We start from the raw sequence: 21608 nt of genomic DNA, 5'->3' as shown, positions 1-21608 counted from the left end.
AACTTTCCTGCTCAGAGCAGTGATTGGTCCTCACAGCAGTAAAAAAAAAATTGGAGGGAACATTGTTACATATACATGGGAGACAGAAGGGTTAATTTTCAATTTACCATGGAATACCAAACCATTAAGCCTGATGGTAAACATCATCTTGAAATTAGCTTTATGCTGCAATGGTTTATTGAAAATTAAGCCAAAGATTCTAGCTCAGGGGTTCCCAACCTTTTTTATGCCATGGACCGATAGTATTAAGCAAGGGGACTGTGATGTCAACAAAATTGAGAGAGTACAGAGAAGATTTACTAGAAAGATACCTGGGTTTCATCTCCTAAGTTACAGAGGAAGGTTGAACAAATTGGGTCTTTATTCTTTGGAGCATAGAAGGTTGAGGAGGGAACTTGATAGAGGTATTTAAAATTATGAGGGGGATAGATAGAGTTGACATGGATAGGCTTTTTCCATTGAGAGTGGGGGATATTCAAACAAAAGGACATGGGTTGAGAATTAGAGGACAAAAGTTTAGGGGTAACACGAGGGGGAACTTCTTTACTCAGAGAGTGGTAGCTGTGTGGAACGAGCTTCCAGCAGAAGTAGTTGAGGTAGGTTTGATGTTGTCACTTAAGGTTAAATTGGATAGCTATATGGACAGGAAAGGAATGGAGGGTTATGGGCTGAGTGCAGGTCCATGGGACTAGGTGAGAGTAAGAGTTCGGCATGGACTAGAAGGGCCGAGATGGCCTGTTTCCGTGCTGTAATGTGGTTATATGGTTATATGGACTGCAGGCTGGAAACCCCTGTTTAATGTCCTTGAGGTAGAGGGAGAATTTGGAGCAGAGAGACAAATACCAGTAGTTTGATATATTCCTTGGGTCATTCGGGGTAAATGAGCCCCACAGGATTTAATACTCTGCTCTTGCCAGCACCCAGTCTCTATCATTTTGTCTGAAGCTCTAAGATTGGCAGGCATTGACAGGAACTCCATCAGTGCTTGGAGCTTGGGGATAACACGATCTGAATGTTATCTTGCATTGGGCAGTTTCTGTCATGCTCATGTCAAAAGCATAGAGAATCTAACAGTGTTCAAGAAAGAGACAGTGCAAAGGGACTAGAAAAGGCCCAAGGCAAGAAGGAAGGAGCGATATGCAGTAAAATACCATGGGGCAATAGTCCAGTTATCATGGGCTAGATCATAGAAGTCCACAGTTCGTATGATAAGAGGGAAGTCGTAGTAACTATGAATCCCTTTCAGTCGAGGATGCTCACCATCCAGGTCTTGCCCTCTTCTCATTACTAGCATCAGGGAGGAGGTACAGGAGACACAATGACTCTGAAAGCAGCTTCTTCCCCTCAGCCATCAGATTTCTGAATGGTCCACGATTAATATCTCATCATTCCTTTTTATTGCACTATTTGCTTTTGTAATTTATAGTAATTTTATGACCTTGCACTACGCTGCTGCTGCAAAACAACTAATTTCACATCGTACGTCGGTGATCATAAATCAGGCCCTGCTTCAAAGCAGCAGACAGGCATCGAGGCAGATCACACCCCAGCACGTTCAGCCCCAGCAAGACTGGCCCCTGCCCTGCAGTCACCACGTTCACAAACGAGAAACACAGAGGTTCCAAGAGGCAGAGTCTATTGAGGGGCTGTTCACATTTCTTAATGGCAGTGGTGACAAGAATCTGCCTGATGCAGATACTCAGACCAGTAACTTAATCAAAGTTGATTCTGTAATGTATTAATTGTGACTTTTGTCAATATACTGTCCTGCCCCAAGAGCTGCTGAGCCCCCGTCACAAGACCATAAGACATAGGAGCAGAATCAAGCCATTCGGCCCATTGAGTCTGCTACGCCATTCCATCATGGCTGATTTATTACTCCCTTTAATCCCATTCTTCTGTCTTCTCCCCATGACCTCTGACACCCTTACTTTAATCCAGAGCCTATCAATCTCCGCTTTAATTATACTCAATGATTTGGCTTTCACAACCGTCTGTGGCAATGAGTTCCACAGATTCACTACCCTCTACCTAAAGGAATTCCTTCTCATCTCTGCTGTAAATAGACAACCCTCTATCATTCTGAGGCCGTGCCCTCTGGTCCTAGACTCACCCACTACAGGAAATATCCACTCTACCTATGACAGATCCTGATGAAGACTCTCAGCCCGAAATGTCGTACCTTTTCCACGGGTGCCGCCTGGCCTGCTGACTCCCTGCAGCATTTTGTGTCTGCGTGTTGCTTGTCTATACCTGACTAATCTGAGCTCTCTCGAGTCAGAATGTGACCAAAACTCTCAGGCAGTGGGGTCTGAGTGGCAAAAGCACAGAGTCGGTGCATCTCTCCGTTACTCTTCTCACCTGTCCCTTTTATGGGGCTTTTTTGTTTATCTAAAAAATTTTCATCTAAACTGCATCACACCCATGTGAAAGACAAGGTACTGTACTCCCAACCTATGCATATTACTCCTTGCTAGGACAAAGAAGGTCAGTATGGAGAGGGAGCAGGAGGGAAAATTAAAGGGGCAAGAAGTTGGAAACTCAGGCTTATCTCCGGCAGACAGAACACAGATGCTTCACAGAGGAATCACCCGATCTGTATTTGGTTTCTTCACCCCACTGTGAGGACTGAATATAGTGCAGTAGATTGGGCAAAGAACAAGCGAGGGGTATCTGGGCTCGTCTCTTCTTTTTCCCATTCTTATGAAGAATATAAATTCTGCTTCCTTTCCACCGAAGCTGTCAGATCCGTTAGCTGTTGCTAGGATTTTCCACTTAAGTTCTTGAACTTGTCCATACAGATACTTCCTTAATCATCAGTTAGTACGTGCTGTGTTGTATGACGTGGGTGATCATGGTCTTCCATCTGTTGACCATGAGTGTTCTTGACAAATTTTTCTACAGAAGTAGTTTGCCATGACCTTCCCCTGGGCAGTGTCTTTACAAAGCAGTGACCCCAGCTATTATTCAGAGATTGTCTGCCTGGTATCAGTGGTCGCATAACCAGGACTTGTGATCTGCACCAGCTGCTCGTACGATCATCCACCACCTGCTCCCATGGCTTCACGTGACCTTAATTTGGGGGTGGGGGGGGTGGCTAAGCAGGTGCTACACTTCGCCCAAGGGTGACCTGCAGGCCAGCAGAGGGAAGGAGTGCCTTTCACCTCCTTTGGTAGAGACCTATCTCCACACCACCACTTTTTAAAAAGAAACACACCTAGTTATCTCTTCACTCTGCTGACAATCAAATAACTCTTGAACCGAAAGCACATGTACATTGGAGAAGGGATACTGCAGAGGCTTTCAGTAGATTATCTATTTATTGAGATACATTGCAGAATAGGCCCTTCCAGCTCTTCGAGCCACACCGCCCATCAGTCCCCTGATTTAATCCTACCCTAATCACGGGACAATTTACAATGACCAAGTAAACATCCAGCCGGTCTGTCTTTGGACTGTGGGAGGAAACCAGTGCACCTGGAAGAAGAAACCCACACAGCAACGGGGAGGACGTGCAAACTGCAGAGGTGGGAATTGAACCTGGGTCGCTGGTACTGTAAAGCGTTGTGCTAACCACTATGTTATTGTCGCCCAATTGATGAAAGAAGATAGGCTGTATATTGTGTTATGAAGTAGTACCTTTACCCAACTTGAATAAGACCACAAATAGAAATGGGACTGAACAGCACACACATATTGTGGGAAATCAGAAGGAGTTTGACTAACAAAATGCATCTGAATTAGCCTCATCAGCTAAATCTACAATTAGCAGAAGCATAAAAACGGGGAACAATGCAGAAGCATACATTTAAGCTACTTGTTGGTGCGCAAAGCAGGTGGCATACTTTGAAGACAGATTACCTTTTTTCTCCATCTTCTTCATGTCTCTCAGCTTCTCCACATTGAAGGGATCATTCAGCCAGAGCTGCATGCGAACGAACGGCTCCCTCCCCTTCAAGCTCAGCTTGTGCCAGGGCTTGGGTCGAGAAAGCAAGTCAGAGACAGAGCCTTGTGTCAGTCCTAAAATGCTCTCTCCAAATAACCTTTGACCTGGGAGGGGTGGTTGTCACGGAGTGTGGGGGGGGGGGAAGAAGAGAAAATAACATTAGACATGTTTTAAGGTTTAAAAACAGCAACGAGTTACACAACTTTCTTCAAGGATGCATGACATGTCCATCGCTGCAGCCACTTCAGCGTGTGGATCATGCTGATTAATATCCGATTTCCCTTGGCACTATTCACGCTAGGTTGGATGCACTGCTCATGGGTAGAGGAGTTACACCAGCTAAAACATGGTGTTTGGTTCATGGGAAGCACAACAACAACAAGAGAGAATTTTCTAATCAACTGGGGATCTTCCCTGAACCATCAGAAAACTAATGGTTACTTTTCTTACAAGATTGACTCAGAAATCTCTGCCTAAATGAAAATTAATTGCAAATCAATGGGCAGGTTTCAAAACTTATCTACGTGTGACATTGCCTGGCGTGTGTTATTTTGTAATAGGGTTTTTTAAAAAAAAAAATCAAAACAGTCTGGGGGCAAAGTGTTGCAGTAAGTGACAGAATTGAAGCTACCCTGTACACTGGTCACACCTCATGTCAGGTTACTACAAGATGGATGCTGACGTGGAGAGCCCCTGTCTACAACTGAAAAATGTACAGAAGCTACAGTATCTGCTTTTTATTTCCTCTGGAAAATAAGTAAAATTGCTTTCCTTAGCAGATGAATAATAAATACCACAGAAATCTTTGAAAAATATGGATGAACTTTAGAAAGGCCATCTGTTTAGTGCATGGAGATTTATGACAGGCACACAATAAAATACCGAAAACCAAACGACTGAAACAATTTGGATTTGCTCTGTAAATGAATTATTTCTCTCCTGGGCGCTAAGCTTGCTGCACAATTTAATCATCTATAAACTTTTATTCAATACTCTCTCAAGTTGGTACAGTTCTTCCCAGAAGTCTACTATTTACAATAAACAGCTTTTTAACTTTGATGTTAATGTAAACAAACACAGCCTCTGTAAGCATTTTGAAAACTGCACAAAACAAGAGATTAAAGGGGCTAAAATTCAAAGCAGAACGCTGCACTTGGAACAGAAACAACACATGAAAGACAAGGCACTGCCTCGAATTGTTCTGTTCAGGCGCATTATCTCAGTAAATGTCAGAGTTCGTATCTGATTTGCTCTAATAACTTGTGCACACACACAACACAGAAACTTCAATGTTTCTGGAGAAGACCCTCTTGCAGTCAGGTTTTAGCAGCCAGGGAAACAGAGACAAGTACAAACTGAGTGTGCAGACTTCATCATAAATATTTCCCAGAGCTGCATGGGCCTCCAAGGGATTACCCCACAATCTCAATTCCTTGTACAGTAACTTTTCCCGGTTCGCTTTACTGGAAAACCTACTTGCAACGGCAAATGCTGAGTATGATGGGGGATAGGAGTTGCTATTTAAAACATTTTGAATGTTCATTCACTGCTTTGCATTGATAGCATCCAACCCATCTTTGTTCCTCCCCCCCCATGTTCATGATTGGTTATTTTTGCTCTTGCCAAAGAATAATATTCAGACATGGCCCAATGCCATGAAACCCGTAGACATGCACATACAGACGCCAATAAGATTCATTAAATCCCATTAATTCATTAAATCCTCTTGGCAACTGAAGAATTATTTATTAAATGATAAGGCTATCTGCAAAATTACTCACGCCAAAACAACAACTGGATCTCTGAGTGCTCAGAACTATTTAAATATGAAGGTCAAAGTGCAAAGGTTAAACATGAAGCCATACACAAGGGAAACAAGGACAAAGGAGAATGTAAGATGCTGGAATCTGGAAGGGAAAAAACAAACAAAATTTCTGGAAGAACTCAGCATGGCTGCAGGATCCTGACAGAAAATGCTGACATTTGCTGCTTGCCTCCATAGATGCTGCTTGACCCACTGAATTCTTCCCCTGATTATACTATCGTTGTACTGATCCAGAAGAGAAGGCCGTGGGATTAACTGCTAGCAAAATGGTAGGAACAGAAGCCCAAATTAGGCTCCTTCCAAATCTTCCCAATCCCAAATTGAAAGTCTCAAACTGAGCAGTTTTCCAACCACTCAGGCCGTGCTCTTTTCCCACTGCTGCCTGGTAAACTTAGGTTTTATCAGATTCCCGTACCCCACCCACCCATCGTGAGCAGAGATCTAATGAAGAGATCCATAGACTCATTTGTTACCCAAGTGCTTTCAGTAAATACAAAAATGCACTTTTGCACCACTTTCAGATGGCCCAAAGTTGTACACAGATTATAATAAAGTGTTTTGAAATATTTTAGTTGCCGGGTTTTGTACAGCAAGGTTTACACACAACAACAGAAAACAACCAAATCTATTTTAGACATTTTACTTGGTAAGTAAATATTGGCCAAGACACTAAAAATCTCTCTTGCTCTTCCTAAATAGTGTGGTGTGATCACAAGCATTCACTTAAGATGGAACTGTATGGTATGGATGGTGATGTTTCAAAGAGCCAGAATTTAATCCCTTTTCCTTGTCCACTCACCGAGTCTCCTCAAGATTTTTCCTTCAGGATTTACCGGACCCCATTTCGAAGCCAACTGAACCTACTCCTAATGAGCACTCAGGCTGCAGCATTTTCTGAATCTCAGCAAACTGCTGCATAAAATATGGCTTTCCGCAGCCCTGCTTCTTTTGTTGAATACATTAACCCTTAGCCCCCCCCCCCCCGGTGTCTGACCCTTCAGTAACTCAATAACATCTTCTGTACCAACAGTTGATATAAACCCTTCACAATTCTAAACACCTCCACTAAATCAATACAGACTTGAAATACTCAGCAGGTCAGGCAGCGTCTGTGGGAAAGTGATGCTGCGGGTCAGTGATGTACGACCCTTGCTCTGTAACGTTAACTCTGTTTCTCCATCTACAAAGATACCCAGCATATCGAGTGGTTGTTACATCAACAACCTTGCACTCAACGTCAGAAAGACCAAAGAAATGATTGTGGACGTCAGAAAGAGTAAGACAAGGGAACACACACAACAGTCCTCATCGAGAGATCAGGAGTGGAAAGAGTGAGCAATTTCAAGTTCCTGGGTGTCCAGCAGCTCTGAGGATCTAACCTGGCCCCAACACAGAGATGCAACTGCAAAGACGGTATGGCAGTGCTTACATTTCATTCGGAGTTTGAAAAGAGTTGGGATGTTTCCAAATACACTCGAAAACTTCTACAGAAGTACAGTGGAGAGCATTCTAATTGGGTGCATCACCGTCTGGTATGGGTGGCGGCTACTGCACGGGATCGAAGCAAGCTGCAGAGAGCTGTAAACTTAGTCAGCTCCATCATGGGCACCAGCCTCCGTAGTATCCAGGACATCTTCAAGGAGCAGTGCCTCTAAGAGGTCCATCATTAAGGATCCCCACCACCCAGGTCATGCCTTGTTCTCATTGCTGCCATTAAAGAGGATGCATAGAAGCACATAAAACGATTCAGGAAGAGCTCGCCATCCAATTTCTGAAAGAACATTGAACCCATGAACACTACCTCACTACTTTTTTTATTTCTATTTTTGCACTAATTTAATTTAACTATTTAATATATACTTACCATGATACACAGCTTTTTTTCTGTTATTATGTATTGTATTGCTGCCACAAAGTCAACAGATTTCATGACAAGTGCCAGTGATATTAAACTGGATTTTGATTATTTCAGATCCATAGCATTTTATTGTGTACCAGACCTTCTCATAGACTTCATTCTTCAGGGGGATAATGTAGTTTCCCCCTCAGTTCTGGAAGAATTGTAGTAATTCTCTTTTATGCCTTCAAAGCATTTATATCCTTATTAAAGAGATGCGTGCATTGCTTCCCCTAAGGGGGTTTCGAAGGTGTCCCTCCAACAGTGAAGCACCTTCCTCCGTGATAAGTTCAAACCTTTGCAGGGGGTCTTGTTGCTACGATCTCCCGACTGAGGTCAGAATGTTATCATTGTGCTAGGGCCAACAGAAGAATCCAATTCCTTAAGATGTCCACCTTAAACGCTCTCCTGCCTTGAAAACACATTAGTGCCTGTGATCTTGATCATTTTTACAACAAATTTCAAAATCCAATTGAGGAACACAACTTAAACATGAGAGGGACAGCCTGGGCCTCATTCTGTTTTTTCCTGTCACCAACCAATTTATTTTAATCGCTTCCTGGATTCTTCCCTTTCAAATCGTCACTACTTTATATTTAAAGCAGCAAACCTTCCTAGAAACTACAAATGCTTCATGCATTCATGTACAGTAGGGTTCCAGTGCAAGTGGTATATTACTTTCCCAAAAGTCCAGGGGATCAGGGTAGGAGACAGAAAAAATATCTATTTACTCTAAACCAGTGTTGTTTCTGGATTTCAGAGGATGAAAGCTGCATTTCTAAATAAAACAGCCCAAGATACATAAATGCATCAGTAATGTATTAAGAAAATGCAATTCGATGGACAAGCCACACTGAAAGTTACCGGAAAATGTACAATACCTAAATTGTTGTCCGTTAGCACTTCTTTAACCTTTTTGGTGATGGCGTAAGTGTCCAGCTCTGAAGACATGGCCACCATTTCTTGAATGCCTGTAGGTGACTGGCCATTGGACAGACCCTTACCGCACAGCGAGTGGGAAGATGATTGGCTCTCGGGTTGCTGGTTCTCTTTTGTGCTTTCCAGAGCAGCAGTGACTGGTTCCTGTTGGCCCTTCTCACAGACCGCGGGGCTGGACGGAGGCGACGGAGAATATCTGGGCTGAATGGCATTGTTTGCTGTTTTAATTAAGTCAGAGAGGGGAAAAAAAAATTTGTAACGACATCTTCCAAATGTTTCTTTTTGAAGTTGAATGCATTTTATTAATTAGCAAGACCAAACTCTGTTTGGCACCGAACCACACACTTCAAAAGTAGTTCTCGAATCTCAGAGCATGTGAGCACTTGAGGGGGGGCGGGGGCAGGAATTCTGCCAAGTCTACATCCCTTCCATTTAAATGCTACAGCCCAAAGGACCCCTGTTCTTGGCCTTCACACTGGCAGAGCATCATGACCAGACTGCAAAGAGCAACGCAAGATCGGGGGGAGATAGTGCAGAGAGGATGAATGGATCAGGCAGTCTGGGATCTGAAGGAGAGGCACAGGACATTGCAGCAAGCACAGAGTTTTAAAAAAAATCAAAGAACTGCAGATGCTGGAAATCCAGAATAAAAATAGAAAATGCTGGAAACACTCTGCAGGTTGGGCAGCATCCGTGGAAAAAATAAACAGAGTTAATTTCTTAGTTTAGAAAAGAAGGATTTTCGATCTGAAACGTTAGCTGCTTCTCCTTCCGCAGATGCTGCCTGATCTGAGTATTTTTAGTGTCTTCTGGTTAGATTTTAACCAGAGAGGCAAGTTTGATTACTGTAACATTGAGGGGATGTGGAAATAAGCTTACTTCCACTACTTCAGTTTCCTGTGGAAAAACATGAATCTCCTGGCTAACAGTCAATCCAAGACCTGATTCCCCTGAATGCACTGTGATTGCTTCGGGGTATTCAAAGTCTTCAAATGGAGGTTTTGAACTGGCATTAAAGTCCGCTGTACAGGCACTAAGTTATAAATGAGGAGTCATTGGCCTGAAATATTTATTTTATTTCTCTCTCCATAGATGCTGCCTGTCTTGCTGAGTATTTCTAGCATCTTATTTTTAATATATAAACTTTTCAGACATTAGGTCGGGTACAGGATGAATAAAGGCATCGGGGTCCAAACCCCTGAGCATATCAAAGCAACTGGATCCAATGTTTGGACAACGATTTGAGCTCTGGGCCAGATCGAAAAAGTCAGGGTGTCGGGGCCCAGGGCAAGGGACAGGCCGGTTCAGTTTGCTGCTTCTCCTCTGTGCTGAATGAAGGTTTTGTAGACCGACTCTGTGGACTTCAGTTCAGGACACTATTATCGTTTGCATGATTTGTTTTTTTCCCCCTCTGCACATTAGGCGTACTACAGTCCTTTTTTAAATGAGTTCTTTTGGGTGTCTTTGTTTTGTGGCCGCCTGTTAGGAGGCGAATCTCAATGTTGTATAATGTATACATACTTTGGTAATAAATGTACTTTGAACTTAAACCCTCACTTATATTGTGAAAGTTTGAGACGTGGTTAACGGATATTTACTTGCACTATTTCCCATGGGGAATTTGAAATTCATTGTGCAGGAACACGGACTTCACTGACAATGCCAGCACTTGTCATACATCTTCAGTAGCTCCTAGGTGAGTGGTGAGCTGTCTTCTTGAACCTCTGTCGTCCTTCAGGGGAAGGTTCTCCCACAGGGATCAAGGGTAGGGTGAAGACACAGTGACTGTGAAGGACCAGCGATATATTTCCAAGTCATGATGTATGTGACTTGGTGGGAATCCGCAGGCGGTAGTGTTCCCCTGTGTTTTTTTATACCCTAAGGAAAACCCACATAAACAATTGCAAGAGAATCTGATGTTTCTTGGAAGTTTTAAGAATCAGTAGCGCAGTGGTTAGCACAACGCTTAGCACAACGCTTTATAGTACAGGCGACCTGGGTTCAATTCCCACCGCTGTCTGTAAGGAGTTTGTACGTTCTTCCCGTGTGGGTTTCCTCCGGGTGCTTCAGTTTCCTCCCACAGTCTAAAGATGTACCGGTCGGTAAGTTAATTGGTCATTGTAAATTGTCCTGCGATTAGGCTAGGGTTAAATCAGGGGTTGCTAGGCACCATGTCTCGAAGGGCCGGAAGGGCCTATTCTGCGCTGTATCTCGATAGATAGATTAGATATATTAGATAGATAGACGAATGACTGAATGATTAAATAGAAATCAGGAAGAAAACTTGTTATATACTTAGCTTAAACACGATAAAGTTGGCAGATGCTGGAAATCCAAAGCAACACACACAAAATGCGAGAGGAACTCAGCGGGCCAGGCAGGATCAATGGAAATTAATAAACAGTCAGCGTTTTGGGCCGAGGCCCTCCTTCAGGACTGAAGAAGGGTCTCGGCCCAAAACTTACCTTTGCTTACCTTATCTGGTTAATGATCAAGTTCCATTATATGGTTTCAGAGTCCCTAACAGAAAAGGATCGAGGGTGGGTTTCATTCACCACCTACGTTTCTGTGTGTTAGGGATTTACTGTGGTGTGCTGGCATGACACGCAACAATGAACAACAATTATGAAGAATAAAGAACTGTATAAAAATAAGTTAGAGGTTAAAGGGTGGAATAAAACGTTCATTAATACCAGCATGAACAACAAAATATCTTACCTTGTACAGGTTGTGCGGGGTGCGTCGCGTTCTGGCCTAATTTATCAATAAGCCACAGCTGCATACGGATGAAAGGCTCGCGGCCTTTCTGCGTCAGTTTACTCCACGGCTTGGGTCTAGACAGCATATCACTCACACTGCCCTGGGACAGGCCCAGCACCTGACACAGAGGAAAGATGAGGGGAAGCAAATAATTTCCCAGCCTTCAATCCAGTCCTGTTAATAGCTTTACTGAAATGGGAATATGTTATATGGGACAGATTACTTTACAGGAGAATGACAATCCCATCGCTCTGTGGATTTTATTGCAGTATTTAAATGGATTTTTAGTCTTGCCCATCATATTACTCCTGTATTATAGGAAATCCACTTATAGATGTTTAGCTTCTGACAAATGAATATTCTTCACAGTTTTGCATCAGGTGAGCATGCTTTTCATTGCAGTGAAGATAGATTACTGAAAGCGATGGGTTTGGACAAGTTTATTAGTTGCTGTTTTGAGGAGACCAGTGAGAAACAGAAGCATAAAAATTTGTTTTATACCTCAGCAGCTTTCAAGGCAATACAGCATTGGAATAATCATTTTTCTTCAGCTCAGCTCTCATAATTAGATTGGAAACTCTGGTTCAGGGGAGAAAAAAAAACAACTGTGCTGGCGAGTAAAGGAGCTTGCCGGGGACCAGCTGTGTACTCACTGCGTACGGGCAGCCCCCACTGGGGGTAGGGGGGGGGAGCTCGCTGTTGGCATCGAGCATGGATCGCCGTCACTGTAGTTCCCTGCGCAGCACGTGCAGAGCTAGCACGCAGTTCGATATTTCAGCTATGACGAGCTGCAGCATAATCTCATATTTGCATCAAAGCTATGCATCTGGGCACCAGAGGCACTTCGGAGCACCGACGAGCGAATTACAGAGAATCACCGGAGGCCAGCGCAGTCGGTCGCTGTTGGGTAACGGCTGCTTTTCAAATACTCAAATCCCGGAGGAGCACGTCCCGGTCAGAGAGCGGGGAATGAGCCCGTATACGGGAGGTGGCTCGATGCAGCAGAACCGAGGCGAGGTGCAGCGAGGAAAGACCCAAGGTTTTGCTTGATTTGAGAGCTGAGCCAACTTGGAAAGGTCGTGTATGGGCTGAATTGAGGTGGCAGGGCCTGGGCCTGAAAGCGCATCAAGGCGGCAGGGCCCTGGGTCCGATAGCAACGTTGAAATTGAGCTCACGTGCACCACTTGCGCTGGCAGCTCATTCCACACTCTCACGACCCTCTGAGTGAAGCAGTTTCCCCTCACGTTCCCCTTAAACTTCTCACCTTCCACCCTTAACCCATGACCACCCCTCAGTGGGAAAAGCCTACTTGCCTTTACCCTATCTATGCCCCTCATGAATTTATATGCCTCTAACAAATCTCCCTTCAGTATCCTACATTCTAGGGAATAAAGTCCAAAGCTATTCAATCTTTCCTTATATCTCAGGTCCTCCAGTCCCGGCAAAAAAAAAAATGGTGTTCAGAGGCAGGCTTATGTTCATAACCCCAGTTCTCCTGCAACCCTTCGAGCTGCATTGTTGACTGCAGTAACACTCACCAAGAACAACTGCTGACTGGTACGCAGCCCCTCATACACATTCACTGGCTCACTCCTTCAGTGGTGACACCTTATCTGGGTTGGGAGGAAGATGGGTTGGGCAGCTCAAAGTGATATGGACAGCCCACGTCAACGGATGAGGGACAGGGCAGATGGACGATGAAGTGGGAAAGATGATGTCATCCACTTTGGTAGAAAAATGTACGATAGAGAGTGAGCTGGAAAGGTGCTGACATTCATAGGGTCCTGGGTGTTCTTGGACACACCAGGACATGACTACCCAGGACCTCAGGTATGTCATAGCAAATGGACGTGACCACAAGAGTAAAGTTGTCTCTCTGTGGTATACAGAACACGGGTTGTACATGGAATAGTGCGTACCTCTGGTCTCCCTACCAAAGGGAAGGGCGATGTGACAGAAGGAATGAAGCAAATAATCACTGATTGATTCCTGGGATGGTCAGTAGTCAAGGGGTTTATCCTTCCTCGGGGGAGAAGTTAAGTAACTTAGGCTTATACCATCAAGCTTAGAAGAAACAAAATTCTTCCGGGCTTGACAGGACAGGTCCAGGAACTACTCTTCTCATGGGTGGGGTGTGAAAAAACCAGTCCCAGCAAATAATGAGTCAGATATTCAGCACTGAGATGAGAAGAAGAAAAGGTCCTCACCAAAGATCTTTGGGATTCTTTATTGAAGAGAGCTATGGAATTCCTGTGTGTTACTAATTCAGAGGAGTGCAATTGTGAAGAAAGCACGGCAGTGCCTCTACTTCCTAAGGAGTTTGCGGAGACTGAGCATGATATCTAAAACTTTGACAAACTTCTACAGATGTGTAGTGTCGAGTATATTGACAGGTTGCTTCACAGCCTGGTATGGAAACACCAATGTCTTTAAATGGAAAATCTTACAAAGGGTAGTGGATTTGGCCCAGTATATCACGGGTAACGCGCTCCTAACCATTGAGCACATCTACATGAAACGCTGTCGTAGGAAAGCAGCATCCAACATCAGAGATCCCCACCACCCGGGCCCTACTCTCTCTCTCGCTGCTGCCAGCAGGTAGAGGGTACAAGAACCTCAGGAATCTCACCATCAGGTTGAATAACAATTACTACCTCACAACGTCAGGTTCTTGAACAAAAGGATAACCACACTCACTTGCCCATCATTTGAGAAGTTTCCACAATCAATGGTCTCACTTTAAGAACTCTTTATCTCATTATCTCATGTTCTTGTTATTTATCGCTATTTATTTATATTTGCATTTGCACAGTTTGTTGTCTTCAGCACTCTGGCTGATCTTTCATTGATCCTGTTATAGTTACTATTCTATAGATTTACAGAGCATGCACGCAGGAAAATGAATCTTAGGGCTGTAGATGATGACACGTATGTACTTTGATAATAAATTTACTTTGAATCACTTTGAGGTCCAGTCACTGGGGTCAGAGGTCAATAAATATTTGGATATTAATTAAACAAAGGGATATGGGGTTAGTGCAAGAAACTGCAGCTCAGCTGAGGTAGAAGATCAGCCTCGATTTTACAAAATGGCCAAGCAGGCATCAGAGGCCGAGGCCCTCTCCCGTTTCTTATGCTTTTGCATTGTAACTGTGTGGCATTGTGTGACACCTATCCTCGCGCAACGCTCACCTTGTCCTCTCACAATAAGAGAGCTGGCAACGTGATAAGATGGAGGGAAGGGTTAGATTGATCGTGGAGTAGGCTAAAAGATTGGCACCACATCATGGGCTGAAGGGCCTGAACTGTACTTTTCTATCTCCTACGACAGCTAACCACCCCGACTGGTAAAACTACGGAAACAGCAACAAAGGATCCCTCTACATCTGACTGCGATGGTATTCCTGAGTCTCTGCCCGAGCCTTGTGTGACTGACAGTGGTGAAAACTGAGAGGAAGCTACTGACACGATGAAGGAAGTCCTGAACACCGCCCGAGATGGAGGACCTTCATTGCTGCCCTAAATACCAGTGGCATAAGTAATGACAGAGTGAGAGACCGTTGATCTAGAAAGGTCCCTTCCGCAGTTCTATTTTATTAAAAAAAACAATCACGAACTGGCCCTCTTCACGGAGCATTGCACAATCTCTTTAAAACTTGATAAGGCTGGGGAAGAGCTTGTAAATTAATCCGTATCAACTCTTACCTTTTCACCAAAGATCCTCTGGCAGATCCCATTTTTGGCCAGCTTCTCTTTAACTTGTCTGGTCAATTCCAGAGTGTCCACTTCCCGATACATGTACATTTCGTACTGTTCTGGAGTCAGCGGAGGTACTGTTGGTTTCAGCGACCGGGGGACGTAAGCAGGGAACACAGAGAGTTGTCCCATACCTTGAGAGTCCGGGCTGCCCTCTGATTTTACGCCCACAAGTTTATTTGTACTTTCAAGTCCGGCTGACTGCTCCTCACCGCTCCCACTTTTGCCGCTCTCGCTGGGCTCCGCTCGCCACGGTCGGACGGTTCCTGCCCCAGATGAGCCGCAGGAAGAGGATGACGGTGAGGGCGACACCGAAGCGTACAGGCGATGAGCCACGTTCCTGTCGTTGGCCCAGTGCTGGTCAAAGTACGACCCAGCATCACCGATCTCGGACTTCACCTTTCGTATTATGCTCTGCACAAAAGCTGCAGGTGAGACGACACTGAGAGGAGTCTGTGAACTCTTAGTTGCAATGCCTTCTTCTTGTTTAATCGAAGAGGAAAGAGGGACTTTGTTTGTGGCTGGTAAAGTTTCGACGTGTGGGGTTGTCACGGCATTGCTGTTGCCGCCACTGGTCTCCATCTCCAACAGAACTTGCTGCTGGGCCTGCATCTCTCGCCGGGCCTGCTCCAGAATAGACCGAATCGCCTCATCTGAACCGGCAATATTGCTGGAACTTGTGCTGCACACAGGCAAGGGAGAGCTCTTACATTCAACTAAAAAGGAAAGAAAGAAAGTCAGTGCTTCTTTTCTTTCCCCCTTTCCTCCGAGTGCTAATACCTATTTTCTTTCCAAATTAGAATGGAAGTCCCATCTCAGCATGCAAAATTTTTTTTAAAAACTATTTTTCAAAATGCTCAAGGAGTTGTGGACATGAAGTATATACAGAAACTCAAAGCTCTCCAAAAATGCATCGTCAGGTGACTTCGCTATTTCCAAACTGTTGCCTTGTTCCAAGTTAGTTCCAAGAATACATCCCTGACGCAAAGTTCAATTAACAGCCTTTCTTCACCCTGGATTAGATCGACAGGCGGGTTAACTGATGAACTTCTCCATGAAGATCTCATTTGCCTTTATGTGGTTAAGCTTTAATGACTTGCATATCCAAGCACCAAGGGACAATCTTATTAACTGAAGTACATTTTGGATTATTTATTCCACCCTCTCTCCTCCTCCCCCCCCACCCCCCGTGCAATTACTCACCAGATTTTTGAGTCTGAAGCTCTTTCTTTGCCTGCTCCAGGATATTTTTAATGGCATCATCTGATCCGGTCTCTGGAGTCCGAATCCTGGGAGTTATACTCCCTACAAAACAGGAAAATCACAGGCGTGATGCATGAAAGCTCTTTCGCCGTGTCAGTTAGAAGACATTAGGGCTTGATTTCATTACCATCTTTGCTGGAGGGGAATTAATTCTCCCAAGAATTTAGTTTTGTTTTTCACTCAACCTATATGGTCGTGGCAGCGTGGCCCGTTCCTGCTCTAAATTCATCTACAAGTTTGTAGGTGAGACCATTGTAGTAGGCGATGATGAGTCAGTGTACAGAAAGGAGATGGAGCTTAGTAACAGGGCATCATGACAACAACCTTTCCCCCAGCGTCAGCTGACATTCATTTCCAGAAGGTGGGTAGTACACATCTCAACGACGTTAGGTTGAGATGGTTGAGAGCTTCAGGTTCCAAGAAATAAACATCACTAACGGCCTGTTCTGATCCAACTACGTAGACACCATTGCCATGAAAGCTTACCCGTGCCTCTCCTCCCTCAGAAATTTGTCGTGTACTGTCGACCCTTACCAGCTTTCATTGATGGACCATAGACAGCACCCTATCTGGACGCACGGCAGCCTGGTGTGACTGCAAGAAACACGGCTCAGGACATCACGGAAACCAGCCTCCCCTCTGTGGACTCAGTCTATACTTCTCGCTGCCTCAGTAAAGCAGTCAGCATCATCAAAGACGCCACCCTACCCAGATATTCCTCCCTTGGAGGGTCAGACACCCTGAGACAATAGGCTAGTCCTGGACTTATTTCCTGGCATAATTTACATATTACTATTTAATTATTTATGGTTTTATTACTACTTAATTATTTATGGTGCAACTGTAACGAAAACCAATTTCCCCCGGGATCAATAAAGTATGACTATGACTATTCTCCCTTTCCCCCGCTTCCACTGTGTAGAAGATAAAAATGCCTGAAAGCACAAACCACTATGCTCAAAGACAGCTTCTACCCCACTGTTTTTAGACTACTAAACAGTTCCCTAGTACGATAAGGCAGCCTTTTGACTTCACAATTGATCCTGTTGTGATCTTGTATTTTGTTCATTTGCACTGCACTTTCTATACAGCTGTTGCACTTTATTCTGCACTGCTATTCTTCTACCTCAATGCACGGTGTAATGATTTGATCTGTATAACAAGTTTTCACAGTACCTCAGTACGTGACATTAATAAACCAATTGCAGTAAGATTTCAGCTTCTGGAACATGAAGCAAAGTGTAATTTTAGAATGTTTAATTTGCTTTCTTCTCCCCTCCCCCCACCCCCAACCTCCACATACTAAATGGTGCTGGTACGAATTCAGACAATTTGGTAAATCATACCTGGAGGGATAGCCTGCTCTGTAAACTGTGCCATCTGAATAGTCGCTGTGAACGATTACAAGTTGCACTGAACTGAGGTTGTGGTCTGCAAATTAATTCACTTTCACGAACTTCAGTTCTGAATGCTATTTGCTTACTTTTATTTTTTGCACAATTGTTTTTTTTTCTCTCTGCACATTGGGTGTTCAACGATCTTCTTTTGTTTTAATGGGTTCCATTGGGTTCCTTTGTTTTGTGGCTGCTTGTAAGGGGACAAATCTCAAGGTTGTATAAAAGTATACATATTTTGATAATAAATCTACTTTGAGCTTTGAAAGAAGACGTACTGTATTATGTGTAGAAGAGGGTTACTGCTCAGCCAACTAGGCGCTACTTTAATTTACATACATGCCAAAAGAATTTTTAAATTGGATATTAGAAAATAAAGGATATTAGCACAGTGGAGAAAACCCATAAAACAAAAACCATCCACTATGACTTGCCCAAGAATGATAGCTTAGTCTAAGATAGAACGTCTGAAGGTAATGATGGAGTACCAACTTAGTTGTGAATTCGGCTTTAACTGGTCAAAGCTCTCCCACAAACTTAGATGGTTTTAAAGCTGCAAGTCGCAATATAAATTAATTTGAAAGCTTCCTTAAAATGTACAAGATCAATAACTGAACTAGATCAGTGTTAGGACGTATTCTGGGTTTATGGTATAGAGCAAACATTAATATTGACAGCAACCAGTCTTTAGATCTGAATATGGATTGTAGATTGAATTTAAAATGCAGCTCAGAACAATGGCCTTCCATTGTTGTATTTTAGAATAAACTGCACACCAGGAAACACCCTATTGACTGAGATGTCTGCATATGCATGAATGCAATCATCATCCCATTGACCTGAGATTCTGTGTATGCACAAATATGACTCAGAGACCAGAGTAAATAACACCCATTTTCAGTATGTTGGTGGGCAGATCCGGTATTTGAAAAATTACATGCAACTCAAAAGAAGCATTATGTAGGCATTGTAACTATAGAAATTGTCCTGTTACCGTTGTCCTTTAACATATAAAAATGGAATGCTGGGTTGGGGAGTCTCTCTCTCTCTCTCTCGAATGACATCAAAGCTTGAGCATTTCCCAAATAAAGACTTTTATATCTACTAGCTGCATTTCTCTGGTGGCTTTGTTCACAGTAATGACAATCAGTTGCTACTGACGAGTCACAAATTGACATGCTAACTCTCCTTCTCTTTCTACATGTGCTGCCCAGCTTGCTGAGTATCTGCACTTTTTGCTTTCATTTTGGGTCTCATCCCTCTCCTAGTTTATTTATCTCTTTTATATTAAGCTTCTCTACATAGTTTGTCACTTTGAAGCTCTACCACTCCACTTCAGCAACATGCTCTGCTCAAAAGCAACGCTAATTTTACCAGTCCAAGTTATCATTCCCACAGACAGCTGACATTCGCCTGTGAACGTACCTCTTTGTCGCACTTGAATAGTTCGAAGGGCGAGGATATTTTGCTCGTCAGATAAAAACTGCTTCATCTTAATAAATGGCTCCTTCCCTTTAACAGTAAGCTTATGCCAAGGCTTGGGTCTGGCAAGAATCTCACTAACAGATCCTTGCGATAATCCCAGAACGTAGTGTCCAAACACTCGCTGTCCAATGTTGTGCTTTAGCAGCTGGTCTTTAACCTGAAATGCAATGTCAGCTGTCTCCAGATATTCCTCGTCAGCAGCACTCGAACTGCTGCCTTCTGACTGGTCACTGGGAGGAACGGCCTCACTGTTACTGGAACTGTTCCCTGCAATTAGAGCTCCCTTAGCAGAGTAGAGCGCAGTTGGATAAACAACTGTATTTGCAGCCTCTTTTGAGTACAAAGGAGACATCAAGGGCCGATGGTGCAGTGGCTCTGCACAGAGCTTCTCATTTGTTTTAACTAAGGGGATTGGAGAGAGGGGAAATGCTCCTGATGTCTCCGGTCCTTGGTTTGACACATGTGCTGGTACGGCCTTCGGAGAGACTTGCTCATCTCTGCACCAAAGTGGAACAGGCTGAGGGGACGGCGAAGAATGTTCAGCACTTGAGGAATCCTTCACTCTGTTCAGAGCATCTCTCACAGCATCTTCTTCAGGCTGCGCTTCATCTGCGGGACACAAGAAGTGGTTTCAATTAGACCCTCCATTCACAGGCAACATTTCACTCACACACATAAATCATCCAGTTGGAATTACGGCAATTAGAAATGGAATCACCTGCTGGATTTGGAGCATATCTGACCAGGACAAGACCACGGGTATGGAGAACATCTCCAAATGAAAGTTCTCACGTTGGGGCAACTTCCATGTGTTGCCACTACAGGTAAAGAAGCTTGTCTGTCAGCAGCAGGTCAGTACTTTGGCACATGCCAGGCATAATATTCCACTCGTTTAACTCCAGAAAATGGAGATTTCGGTACGATTAAACCTCTGAAACATGCTGATGGGCAGAGCTCCCTTCTAGAAGAGCAAACTCAAAATGTATTGGCCCTCTTGTGAAGAACTCTGAAAATCCTAAATGATACTGATCGATTGCCTTTATTACAACGTGAATTGGAACCCAAAAATTCACCAGCTAAAATCACTGCTCCATCCCTGCAAGAATGCTGAGACCTTTAAAGGAAAGGGTGAGCGAGCTAGGGCTTTTTTCTTTGGAGATGATTAGAGGTGTACGATAATGAGGGGCATAGCCAGAGTAGACAGCGAGAGACTTTTTTCCAGGATGCAAATTGTTAATACGAGGAAGTATAACTTAAAGGTGTTTGGGGGATGGGTTCTTTTCTTAGACGGAGAGTGATGGGGCATAGGGTGTGCTGCCCGGGGTGATGGTGAAGGCAGATACATTAGGAACACTTAAGAGAATCCTAGATGGGCACATGGATGAAAGAAAAATGGAGGACTATGTGCGAGGGAAGGGCTAGATTGATCTTAGAATAGGTTAAGGGCTCGGCACAAAACCGTGAGCTGAACAGCCTGTACTAAGCTGCAGTGTCCTATGTACACCCTGACTCCAGCTGCGGACGCTTGCCTACGGTGTGAAAAATAGAGGTCCCATTGGAAGCTCAGGCAAGAGAAGCCCTGCTTTACTCTCAAGTGGTGCCTAGGAATTTGGTAGGGAAGTTATAAAGTGGAAATTCTAACAAATAGTTACAGTACCTTTAAAGTCGTCAGGGAATAAACTGTGTGTTGTCGCACCATCTTCCTAAGCAATTATTAGAACCCCGAAAGGCAGAAACAAAGTCCTAGTTGCTCGCAAGCCGTGGTAAACTGGGTTACCTGTCTGGACACGCCCCTCTGCTGACTGCTCCTGTGGCTCCTCCCACAGACCCTGAATAAAGGCGATTATGCCACTGCTCCTCCCTCAGTCCAGGGCAGATACTCAGCAGGGACGTGTGTCCATTTACTGTTAATAAAAGCCTTTCAGTATTCACTCTACTTCCAGTCTTTCGGAGTAATTGATAGTGCATCACAAGCACTTCCAATGGAATGGTCACGTGGCAGATATTACAATACTTCAAAGGCATACGGGTTAGTAAGTTGTGGGCAGGTTACGTTGGCGCCAGAAGCACGGTGACAATTGCAGGCTGCCCCCCAGCACATCCTCGGACTGTGTTGTTTATTGATGTAAATGACAGCCTTCACCAAATGCTTCAATGCATACTTGACAAGTAAAACTAATCCCTCAACCTTAAACCCTCTGGAGCAGTTGTTTGCACTTGCAAACTCAGTAACTACTGGCAGTGGGTAAATGGGATACAGGAGAATGCACAAAGAGTTAGTCTAGATTTGACAGGCCAAATGGCCTTCTTACATGCCATAACAAAACACAAGGTTACCCCATC

The 21608-nt window shown here is 44.0% G+C and overlaps 1 protein-coding gene across 8 annotated transcripts in view; it reads right to left on the bottom strand.

Annotated features, from left to right (window-relative positions):
- cux2b (cut-like homeobox 2b) overlaps positions 1 to 21608 on the bottom strand; it is a 351466-nt gene that overhangs the window by 11310 nt on the left and 318548 nt on the right. For all 8 annotated transcript variants that reach the window (XM_063034539.1, XM_063034536.1, XM_063034537.1 and 5 more), the window contains 6 exons: positions 19206 to 19874; positions 16327 to 16428; positions 15073 to 15839; positions 11326 to 11485; positions 8550 to 8825; positions 3862 to 4050 (listed from right to left, as the gene is read on the bottom strand). In XM_063034539.1, coding sequence (XP_062890609.1) covers positions 3862 to 4050; positions 8550 to 8825; positions 11326 to 11485; positions 15073 to 15839; positions 16327 to 16428; positions 19206 to 19874 — 2163 coding nt within the window. The remainder of the gene's footprint in view (positions 1 to 3861; positions 4051 to 8549; positions 8826 to 11325; positions 11486 to 15072; positions 15840 to 16326; positions 16429 to 19205; positions 19875 to 21608) is intronic.

Source organism: Mobula hypostoma, chromosome 27, assembly GCF_963921235.1.
Source record: "Mobula hypostoma chromosome 27, sMobHyp1.1, whole genome shotgun sequence".
NCBI lineage: Eukaryota > Metazoa > Chordata > Chondrichthyes > Myliobatiformes > Myliobatidae > Mobula > Mobula hypostoma.
The sequence above is the reverse complement of the archived record's forward strand: the minus strand, read 5'-3'. Positions and strand labels throughout refer to the sequence as shown.